The sequence below is a fragment of the Arvicola amphibius genome, chromosome 2 (assembly GCF_903992535.2).
Source record: "Arvicola amphibius chromosome 2, mArvAmp1.2, whole genome shotgun sequence".
Lineage (NCBI taxonomy): Eukaryota > Metazoa > Chordata > Mammalia > Rodentia > Cricetidae > Arvicola > Arvicola amphibius.
In genome coordinates this window covers 170,690,658-170,700,972 of record NC_052048.2, presented here as the reverse complement: position 1 = coordinate 170,700,972, position 10,315 = coordinate 170,690,658, and the positions used below count along the sequence as shown (strand labels likewise).

General features: G+C 48.6%; 1 protein-coding gene across 2 annotated transcripts; it reads left to right on the top strand.

The window, feature by feature from the left end:
• The first annotated feature begins 7,045 nt into the window (after window positions 1-7,045).
• On the top strand, window positions 7,046-9,421 carry Fezf1 (FEZ family zinc finger 1). Of its 2 annotated transcripts, XM_038320927.1 has the most exons (5): window positions 7,046-7,471; window positions 7,622-7,843; window positions 8,109-8,243; window positions 8,524-8,656; window positions 9,063-9,421. In XM_038320927.1, exons 1-5 carry the CDS (start codon window positions 7,046-7,048, stop codon window positions 9,419-9,421), a joined length of 1,275 nt encoding a protein of 424 aa, XP_038176855.1. The 2 variants fall into 2 exon arrangements, with proteins under 2 accessions (XP_038176855.1, XP_038176853.1); XM_038320925.1 differs by having other exon boundaries at window positions 7,046-7,843.
• Window positions 9,422-10,315: the final 894 nt, after the last annotated feature.

Below are 10,315 nucleotides of genomic sequence, written 5' to 3'. Positions count from 1 at the left end.
TTTGCTTGTTTGTTTTGAGGTTTTTCAAACTGGATCTCTGTAGGCCAGGCTGACCTCGAGCTTACAGCGATCCTCCTTCCTCGGGCTCGCTAAACTCGGGGTTACAGGCAACAAACATGTCCATCCAGCAAGAAGGCAACAACCCAAATTGATATTCGAAAATGTAGTAAGAGACCTTGATAAACGGTCAAGCCTCTTTCTTCTAGGGATTTCCCTAGAGTGGGTTATGTTAAGGGTTATGTTAAACTTCGGTAACAAACCCACTCCTGAGGAGGGTGGGGCAAGCGAAGATGGCTTATCAAAGAGCATCCACTGCTTTGCAGTGAAAAGAGCTAGAACCCAGCTCCTTCTGCCCCTGAAGGCTGTGGAAGACAGCCGGAGGTGGCCACGGGAGGATGCCTCGTACCACTGCCATCTCAATTCAGTGTTCCTGGAAGTCTGGGGTTTGCCCGAGGGAAATCAGGATTCAGAAAGACAAACTGAAGGGTATAACTTAAATAGTAAGATGTAAAAGAGATGTCTTGTTAGGAAAATTTCTCCTTTTCGCTGGGACGGTAAGTACCAAAGTCAGGTCAATTACTTCTAACCACCAACGAACCGGTTTCAAAGTAAGGAATCCCTAGGAAGAGTGGAGAGAACACACACACACACACACACACACACACACACACGCTGAAAGACGTGTCCAGGATATACTGAGAAGTGCTACAGGTACTTTGAAATAGTTTAAGAAAGTGACCTACAAAACTAATAATAATAACTAAAACAACAGCAACAGCAAATCTTTCCTTCCTCCTGAGGCCTGCCCTACAGCCAGGTCTGTTTCCGTCCACCTGACCTGTAGATTGACTGACCCTTCACTTACACCCGGAGTCGTCAAAGCCTGGCTATTATTAATGAGCGTCCTGTTCAAAAACTTTTCAGACGACGTCTCCGTCAACTGTTCCTGGGTCTCGTAAATACAAACCCGCGCCCCCTCCGGAAACTTACAAGCCTCCCCCTCCTTCTTCTTAGTCTTTTGCTAGCGGAGCGGGGAGGGAGGAGCACGATTGAGTCGGGGAGGGGCTGTAGGGCCAGAGACGGTCCTGAGGCCAGAGTTCGGGACCAGATCGGCCGCAGTCACGCTGGCCTAACCGAAGGTGGGGGCCGTGCCCTGGGGAGGCGCCGCGGCAGTTCAGAGCTGGGCGGGACACGCAAGGTGCTGCGGGCGAGCGGGAAGGTCTGGCAGCCGCCGCTGGAGACTCGCCCCAGCTCTCCAGCCCCCACCAAAGTCCCAGCTTCTTAGCAGTTGCAGCAGCTCCACCTCTCTCAGCCCTGAAGACATCGTTTTAGCTGATTTTGTAAGCGAGAACTAAGCAGAGCAGAGAGCACGGACAGGGACGAAATTTCAGCTTTCGAATTTTACTTCGGGCTGAGCTCTGGAGACTGAAGCTTTACAGAGGCAGATCGCCTCTATCCTCCACCTCGAGCGACTGGGAACACAGGTTCCCTGGACAACTGGGGCCCGGGGCTTCCAGGCCGAATGCAGGCGGATGGAGGCTGAAAACAGCCAGGGGCTGCGGGTCAGCGCTGGGCGTTCCTGGGCCCAAGTGGCTGTGGACGGGAATTTAGGAGGTAACTGAATTCGTAAAAGGCTCTAGAGAGTTCTGGCTCACGGATGTTGATTTGCCTGTATTGCTTCTCTATTGCTATAATCTCATCCTTCACTCTGTGTTATTCCAATTTCGATTATCGCCTTTCATTTCACGGAATCACTTCTGGAAAAAAAAAAGTTTGAACTTAACACCGAAACTGCTTTAAAACCCTGACCAAAATCAAGGAAGAGTCGCGGTTTATGTGGAATATGGTTTTTATTAGCCACTAAAGGACTTTTTAGGAATTATATGGTAACTTCTGCGCTATGCTAATCAGTCAATTGCATTAACCAGCTTTTCTGTCATTGTAGACACGCTGTCCGTGTGGAAGGAAAAATTACTTTAGGCATGTCCTTGTGCACGTGTTTGCCTCTCAATTTTCAATGGCACCGTTGCAAATTACAAACAAAACTCCTGGCTTTGATTGCTTGACTTTTAAGCTGCTCCGCAGAAAAGTTGAACTCCTTGTTTGTGAACTTCTTTTTCCACCGAGTCCAGGCCTGAGACGCAGCACGTAGCCTTGCAGCCGAGAGGAACATGCCTCACAGGCCTGTGGGAACGGGTGAGAGAAATCCCAGTATTAGGGTAGGGGTAGAGACATTGACCAGCCCTAGAGGCGGCTGACTACCTGCCGCCTTTTTAAACACCCCTGTAGTTAGAACGTTCCACTTCCCTTTACAAACTAATTTAATATGCAAATGCTGCTTTGAGAGGAATGATATCATTGAATTGAAGGAAAATCCTAATATAAAAGAAATTGTAACAACCGAGGTCTAAAGACTCAAACTCCCCCAACACGGGGGCGGAGGTGGGGGGCAACTCTTCAGTTCTGAGTCCTAACTGGTGACAGGTTACACAAAATTGTCAAGGATTCTTTTTTAACACAATATTTGTAGTCATTGTATGAGAATTTATTGCAGTGTAATTTGATATTCAGATCCCAGTCCTCTCCGCCAGTACCCACCTCAAGAGTTCTGCATCATTCCCCAAATCAACTAAAAGCAATCTAGAAACCTTACATCTGAAGCCTTTCTCCTCATGCTTGCTAATGTACTGCAAAGTGAGTCCCACTGCGTAGTCCATCATTAGTCTGAAGTATTCAAAAAGGCTTTCTTTGAACCAAGCAGACCTTGTTTGTGTCCGACCCCAACACCACTGTCTCTAATCGCACACCAGAAGAAACAGCAAAACACCAATGCCTGACAAAGACTGTAGAGGAATTTAGGGAAGCCTTTTCTCTTGCAGAAGCGACCTGTGTCGCTGGTGGTGTTACTTTGTTAGACAGGAAGCAGTGTGGATGCACCCAAACATCTAGGATGCCACAATGATTATAACAATAGGAAGGAACACTGACTGTTAGCAGCACAGGGTTGCAAGTCAGGAGTGCTTGTTGGGTCTGAGAACCCTAGAAATATAGGTAGTGGCAAATCAATGCCCTTGGCTGAAGATCTGCTATGTTACCACGTTTCCCAATTCATTTTTCAATTAAAGAAAAACTCACTAGTATTTTGTGAGTTATTAAGGAAATAGTAAAAAAATTACAGGACAGTTCATGGTTATCTTCTATTTTTTTTTTTTTTTTACATTTTAGATGGCAATAATCTCTACCCTAAGACTACCAGCTTATGACAGGGGCCAAGTAAAAAGTTTGATGGAAATTATACAAGTTTTTAAGAATTATAAAGGACACAGTTAAGAAAACACTGAAACAGAAGGTTAGATTTCCACAGAAAATGTAACTTTCAGTTGTTATGTAGTAGGAAGATTTTTCTTATTGTTCAGGTACCGATTCCACTTCGTTATTAGGCCTCCCTACATCAAGGACTGTTCTGGTTTCTTGAGCTGTCTCATGCTTTGTCAACGAAAATATTTAAACCCAATTTGCATCTGGGTTTAAAGTTGATGAATACGGCACATAAAAAAATCAGTTCTAAACAAACAAACAGGATGGTTATAGGATTCTCCAAGAAATTCTAAAGTTCCATAAGTTTCTATTTTGCTATTAACTGAATGAACAAAGCTCCTTTATGTTCCTTTAAGTAAATTAAACAATTTAAACTGGTGGAATCTCTGAGAAACTTTTAGATCTTCCAAATTTATGCTCTGCACCTGTTACTTTTTCTGTAATTTCAAGTGTTTGTAAATAAAACAAAGTATTCATTTCTGACATTAAAAAGACTGTCCCTAAATACATTTTGTATTTTAAGAGAATCTTTTACCTTATGGAACGCATATTTAACATTAATGCATGTTTTGATTATTTACTGAGTGGAAAATATTAACAAATATCGACATATTGAGACTTGGATTTGTAAAACACATCTTCGGTCCTTGGGGTTAGTAATATCAGGGCTATCTCAAGAGAAAGGAAATAACTGGTGCCTGACTATATTTACCCAAATGACATTTTCAAACACTTGGCATACCCGAAAGGCCAACGAAAAGCGAACTATTGAAATATTAACTATATATAACCCTTAGCTAATATTTTCCTCTTTTAAAAGCTAATGTCCACCGAAGAGGAAATTTATCCAAGGCAAATAAAGGCTTTTCCCCCCGTTGAGGAGAAGGGAGGGGGAGGGGAAGAAGAGGAGAGGGAGGGACACGCGACAAACGTAAAAGAAACTGGTGGCATTCAGTCAAGAAGGCAGGTAACGCTGCAGAGGCAAGTTGCTCGAGTCAGCTGGGCGCTCCAAAGCTTTCCGCGTGGGAGCGGTTTCTCGCCTCTTGGCTTTCTTCCTTAAACTTGTACCGGCGAGCGAGGAGTGCGGCAGGAGGGAGAGTTTTCGCTGTTGAGAAGGGCAGGTAGGAAAGGGAATCTGATCCGCCCCCAAAGGCAACAATTAAAGTCTTAACCTCTACCAATCTGTCGTGGGACAGGGACACCCCCCCCCCTCCGCGCGCCCTGAGGCCTTTCCTTAAGCAATTCGGTTTTCGCACCCTTTGTCTGATCAGGGTGAAGGACCGAGGTTCTGAGGCCCCAAAAACATATCGAACGAACATTTCCGGTTGAGGGAAACTGAGACCAAAAAGGCCTCCACAATGCCTCCCGGGTTTTGTGTGGGTTTTGTGTAGCCTCTTCCTCTCTGTCCCGGGTGTTTTGCCCGGGACTCCTGCTCCTCTCTGCTTCACCGGTCTTCCAGAAGCTGCCTGGATACCTGAAATGAGACACTCCCTGGCCTAGCCACTAAGGCGGGCCTCCAACAGCCAGATTTTCTCACCATCTGGCTTCTTAGCCGCCGCAACTTTCAAAAAGACTTCTACCGGCCCTTATTTTTTTTCAGCGATTATTTCTCCGGCTTCCACTCTGTGGTACCGCTTCACTGTCAGGCCTCAACGACTCGCTCTCTTGGTTTCCAGCCCATTGGTTTTTCCTGGCAATGGTTAACTGGTTTATGCCAGGTCAGGTGGGGCGGAGGAGCCTAGGTCACTGGATTGGACTAGAAAAAGGGGTATGGCGGGAGAAATACTTGAAAGCCAGTTGCCTCTACTTGAACCCCAACTTGGTTCAAGTTGGCCTGGGGCTCAAGCGTCCAAGGCTCCCACATCCACCTCCAATTGCTCATCCTTTCCAGAGCTCTCACCGGAGGACAGCACATTACACTCTTGGTCAGACACCTGGGCACCCAACCCACACACTTTAGAGTAACTCACCAGGCGGGTGGTGTTTGGAGTTTACCTCCAGGCGGTGAGGCTCGGGGCTCAAGGCTCAGCGCTCCTGGGGGCGCAAGCTTGAGAAGCGCGGGGTTTTCTTGCTACCTGCAACCTCAGGAGCACGCCTAGCCCCCCCCCGGACTGCTCCTCGAGACAGCAGGCTCTGTTCCGACTGCGCCCGGGAAGGCGCGCGCTGCTCCGCTCTCGGCTCGGGATAGAGCCCCCAGGAACCCTCTCGCTGGGAGCATCAGCCTCTGGCGTCTTCACGGAAGCCTCGCACAGCTCCCGCAGCTCAACCCCAGGAATTTGGGCCCGGGCGTCGCAAACAGAAAGGCGCCAGACGCCCGGGGGAGAGTGGAAGGGGGTGCGCTCAGGGTCGCCGAGCGCTCTTGGGGGGGGGGCACAAGTGTGGCTGTGATCACCACTTGGGGCGGACGGTGCTCTTAGTTCGTTTTTACGCCCAGACACACTAGGTGTGGCGGACACTGACTGCTATTGAGGCTTGCAGACACTGGTAGCCGTGGTGGGGATCGTTAGTTCTATTTTTTCCCTCTTGGCTCAACATTTAGAAAGCTCTGCTCGGAAAGAGCCGTGGGCACAAGTTCTTTGAAGAAATGCTTTTTCGGAACTCTCTCTGGAAACTCAAGGAAGCGCGCTCTCGCGGGTGTTTGTGTGTTAGTCCGATCCGTGTCTAGGTTTCTTGTGGTGTGACACCCGCTCATTCCTTGCAACTCGTCAACTTTGTGGTGCTAGTGCGTCTCTTCCCAGGACTATTGCCATGGGCGTCGCTTTTACAAACCACAAACACATAACAAGCCTCCCAAGGCCTTTAAATCTCAGGGGCATTTTGGGAGGCCAGTTACCTGCGGGTGTCTTCCAAAGGGTCCAAACGCGGTTCGAGCCGTAGAGACTCCAGGATTCAGAGAACGAGCAGCCCCCACCCCTGGGTCCTGGAGCGTGAAAGTGGGTTGCGTAGGAGGCAGCGTGGCGGATCTGGGCTCAGCCGAACCAAGCAAAGAAAACTCGCTCGGCGTTTGCCGTCAGAGGCTTCCTGGTCATGGCTTTCTAGAGCCTGGTGTTTGATAAATATAGCCTGGCTTTTGCCCCTGAATTAGACTCTGTTTCCTTATTTAGCCCTACCACAATGATTTTAGATGATGTCACTTAGAGCTAAACGAGAAAATTGATCTCAGATTTGCTTGGCCTCTAAAGCCTGGTTAAGCAGATTGAGAATTAAAAAGACAGAGGAAGCAAGGGGGAGGGGTGACTGAAGAGCAGAGAAGTGTGTGCGGGCTAGTGCTTGCGTGTAGGGGAGGGCACTGCGCATTGCAGAGAGCGCCCCCGCCTCTTCTGGGCGGGGGAACCTCTCTCACCAATGAAAAGTAGTCACCGACTGCAGAGAAAAAAAAAGTTTTCCTGTTGACTGTTGGAAGCGAATTGAGCAATTATCTAGTTTACCTTCTCCTCTTGGAAGTTAACGATTGGCGAGATCTTGGCTGCGTTATTGACACAACACTTTCTATTGATAGAAATAAGTAGTGATTGTCCCCGAGTCATTGGTGCGCCAAGAACTCTGCGATGGGCTGGCAGGAGTCCATTGGGCTGGGCAGGCAGGTTCGACTGGTGATGCTGGGGAGGAGGAGGAGGAGGCTGCTGGTGGTGACGGTGCCTGTCCTCTCCGCAGGTCTGTGACAAGCAGGGGACAAGGCAACGACCGTGCAACCCAACCCCGGAGGACGGAAACTGGCGACTCAGTCATGGACAGTAGCTGCCTCAACGCGACCACCAAAATGCTAGCGACTGCTCCAGCTCGGGGCAACGTGATGAACACATCCAAACCCTTGGCTTTCTCCATCGAACGAATCATGGCGCGCACCCCAGAGCCTAAGGCACTGCCGGTCCCCCACTTCCTGCACGGAGCCATGGCCAAAGGAGACCCCAAGCACTCCCTGCATCTCAGCTCGTCGATCCCCTGCATGATCCCTTTCGTCCCCGTGGCGTACGACACGAGCTCCAAAGCCGGAGTGACTGGCTCTGAGTCCCGCAAGCCGAGTCTGGAGGCTCCGGCGCCGCCCGCGGTGCCCTCCGCGCCGGCGTTCAGCTGCAGCGACCTGCTCAACTGCGCGCTAAGTCTCAAGGGCGACCTGGCCCGCGAAGCGCTGCCCCTGCAGCAGTACAAGCTGGTAAGGCCGCGTGTGGTCAACCACTCGTCCTTCCACGCCATGGGCGCCCTGTGCTACCTGAACCGAGGTGATGGCCCGTGCCACCCGGCTGCGGGCGTGAACATCCACCCGGTGGCCTCCTACTTTCTTAGTTCCCCTTTGCACCCACAGCCAAAAACATATTTAGCCGAAAGGAACAAACTGGTTGTCCCGGCGGTGGAGAAGCTCCCTTCGGGTGTAGCTTTCAAAGACCTGTCCCAGGCTCAGCTGCAGCATTATATGAAAGAAAGCGCCCAACTTTTGTCTGAAAAAATCGCATTCAAAACCTCGGATTTCAGTCGCGGCTCTCCAAATGCCAAACCCAAAGTTTTCACTTGTGAAGTCTGTGGAAAGGTATTAAGCAAAAAGGACTTCCTTCCTTCCTTCCTTCCTTCCTTCCTTCCTTCCTTCCTTCCTTCCTTCCTTCCTTCCCTTCCCTTCCCTTCCCTTCCCTTCCCTTCCCTTCCTTTCTCTTCCCTTTCCTTTCTTCCTCCCTCGATCCCATTTTAGTATTTTGAGAGTGGGGGTAAAACTTCTTTTTCTCCCCCTTTCTTCCTCTGTCCACTTCGAATTCAAATCTCTTGGTCATCTAACCTGTTTCAATGTGTTTATTTTTAAGGTCTTTAACGCGCACTATAATTTAACCCGTCACATGCCGGTGCACACAGGAGCCAGACCCTTCGTTTGCAAAGTGTGTGGCAAAGGTTTCCGGCAAGCCAGCACCCTTTGTAGGCATAAGATCATTCACACGCAAGTATGTTCCTCTGTATAATTTTACCCGGTAGAGTTCGGAAGTGTTTGCTCCCCACCCCTCTCCCCACCCCCCCCAAAAAAAGCAGGCGGCAGAGCCTCGTTCTTTAGCAGAAGATCTGTTGAACTGCGCTGGCTGGACTGGGGAGATGTTTTGTATTGTTGCCTTTGTTCTGTTTAAAAGCTTCGGGGTGTTAGTATATTGTGCTGGTAGGACTCCGCATCAAAATAACAAAGTACCTCAAATTAAAGGCGCTATTCTTTCCTTTCTCTCTGCTGCTTAGGAAAAACCCCACAAATGCAACCAGTGCGGTAAAGCATTTAATAGAAGTTCCACGTTAAACACACATACCCGGATCCACGCGGGCTACAAACCATTCGTGTGTGAATTCTGTGGCAAAGGATTTCATCAAAAAGGTATTGAACCCAGGAGATGACTTCTCATATTGGGTCTTCGGAAAGCGGGATTGAATCTTCTCGATTCAATCTTGAAAATGACCTGTAAGTGCTTACCTGAGGAAGGCCGCGTTCTGACTCCCTACCCTCGGGTCTGACCAGAGTTAGAAAATGCATATTTGACTCATCAAAGGGCACTTCTTTGTAACCTCCAGTTTTCGTTTAGTATAATTGGATAAATGAATGTGTATGAAATGTAGAGGAAATAAACGCAGTGTGCTCAAAAATAAATTCAGGAGACCCAGCGCCCTGCACCCTGGGCCAGAGCTGTGTTAGCTCTTCAGCCTGTCTCCTTACCTTGTTTGCATCTTCTATCTCCTTGTCAAGCTCTCTCCTGAACCTTATCCCGGCTATTTTTCTCTTTCAGGGAACTACAAAAACCACAAGTTGACCCACAGCGGGGAGAAGCAGTTCAAGTGCAATATCTGCAACAAGGCTTTCCACCAGGTGTATAACCTCACCTTCCATATGCACACTCACAACGACAAGAAGCCTTTCACCTGCCCCACGTGCGGCAAGGGCTTCTGCAGGAACTTTGACCTCAAGAAGCACGTTCGCAAGCTGCACGACAGCAGCCTGGGGCTGAGCCGCACTCCTACTGGGGAGCCAGGCAGCGATCCTCCGTCCCAGCTGCAACAGCCGCCGCCTGCACCTCTGCCGCCACTGCAGCCGACGTTGCCCCCTCCCGGGCCTCTGCAATCCGGGCTTCACCAAGGCCACCAGTAAAGGAGGCCTAAGATCCTTCACAACCCCAGCGGCAAGGCCCCCACTGCGGAGGTCGGCAGACTAGGGCGGACGGCTTGGTCTAGGCTCTCGTGCAAAAATCGGGACACCTTGAGCCCCTCACTTTCGAGCAGACCAGAAGCCTCTACATTCCTTGGCCTTTCGCCTCTTGCATGCACCTGCTAAATGGTTTTGTGTATTATATTCGATATAGGCACTAACAATTATGATACATTTGGAGGGGCTTATTTCAATTTTTTTAAGTTGAAATGACTTTTCATCTCGGGTGGAGAGATGATGTTTGTTTTGTTTTGTTTTTAAACAAATACCTGCTGTATTTATTGAGATCTGTATTATTCTACCCGGGAATGCTGCACCATTTTAATTTTATTATTGTATATATTTCCATTGTGTCGATTCTGCTGTCTCAAAATGCCTGCTGGTTGTTCACAGTTTTCTCCTTCCCTGAAGCAACGAAACACGGTGTGTATGTTCTATATACACACCGATATGTGTGCCCGCAAAGGCACGTCCAATGTTTGTGAGCACATACATATACACACACATACACATTAGATAAGAGTGGTTCATTATGAATGAATTTGAATTTTGGTTTTGATTCTTGCACGTCGAAGTTGATTCATTGACTGTTGGAAATAAATACTTGCAACATGCTTATTTAATCAACAAACTTCAAGACTTTGTATATTATTCAGCGAAAGATCCCTGGCTCCGACTTTCTCGCCCATAACTCATGTTTTTAATGTTTAATAATGCCTACTAATTTGATCTGAATATTTGCCATATACAAGCAGTCTGTCTCTATGTTTTGGGCAAGGTTATGAAATATGGTTAAACTCCGAGACCCGAAGACGTGTGCCTATACATTTGTGGTAT

Excerpts from the sequence above, each read along its gene's own strand:
- Fezf1 (XM_038320925.1), top strand. The coding sequence starts at position 7,046 with ATGGACAGTAGCTGCCTCAACGCGACCACCAAAATGCTAGCGACTGCT. Across the intron at positions 7,844-8,108 it reads CTTGTGAAGTCTGTGGAAAG|GTCTTTAACGCGCACTATAA; the intron begins GTATTAAGCAAA and ends TTTATTTTTAAG. Across the intron at positions 8,657-9,062 it reads CAAAGGATTTCATCAAAAAG|GGAACTACAAAAACCACAAG; the intron begins GTATTGAACCCA and ends TTTCTCTTTCAG.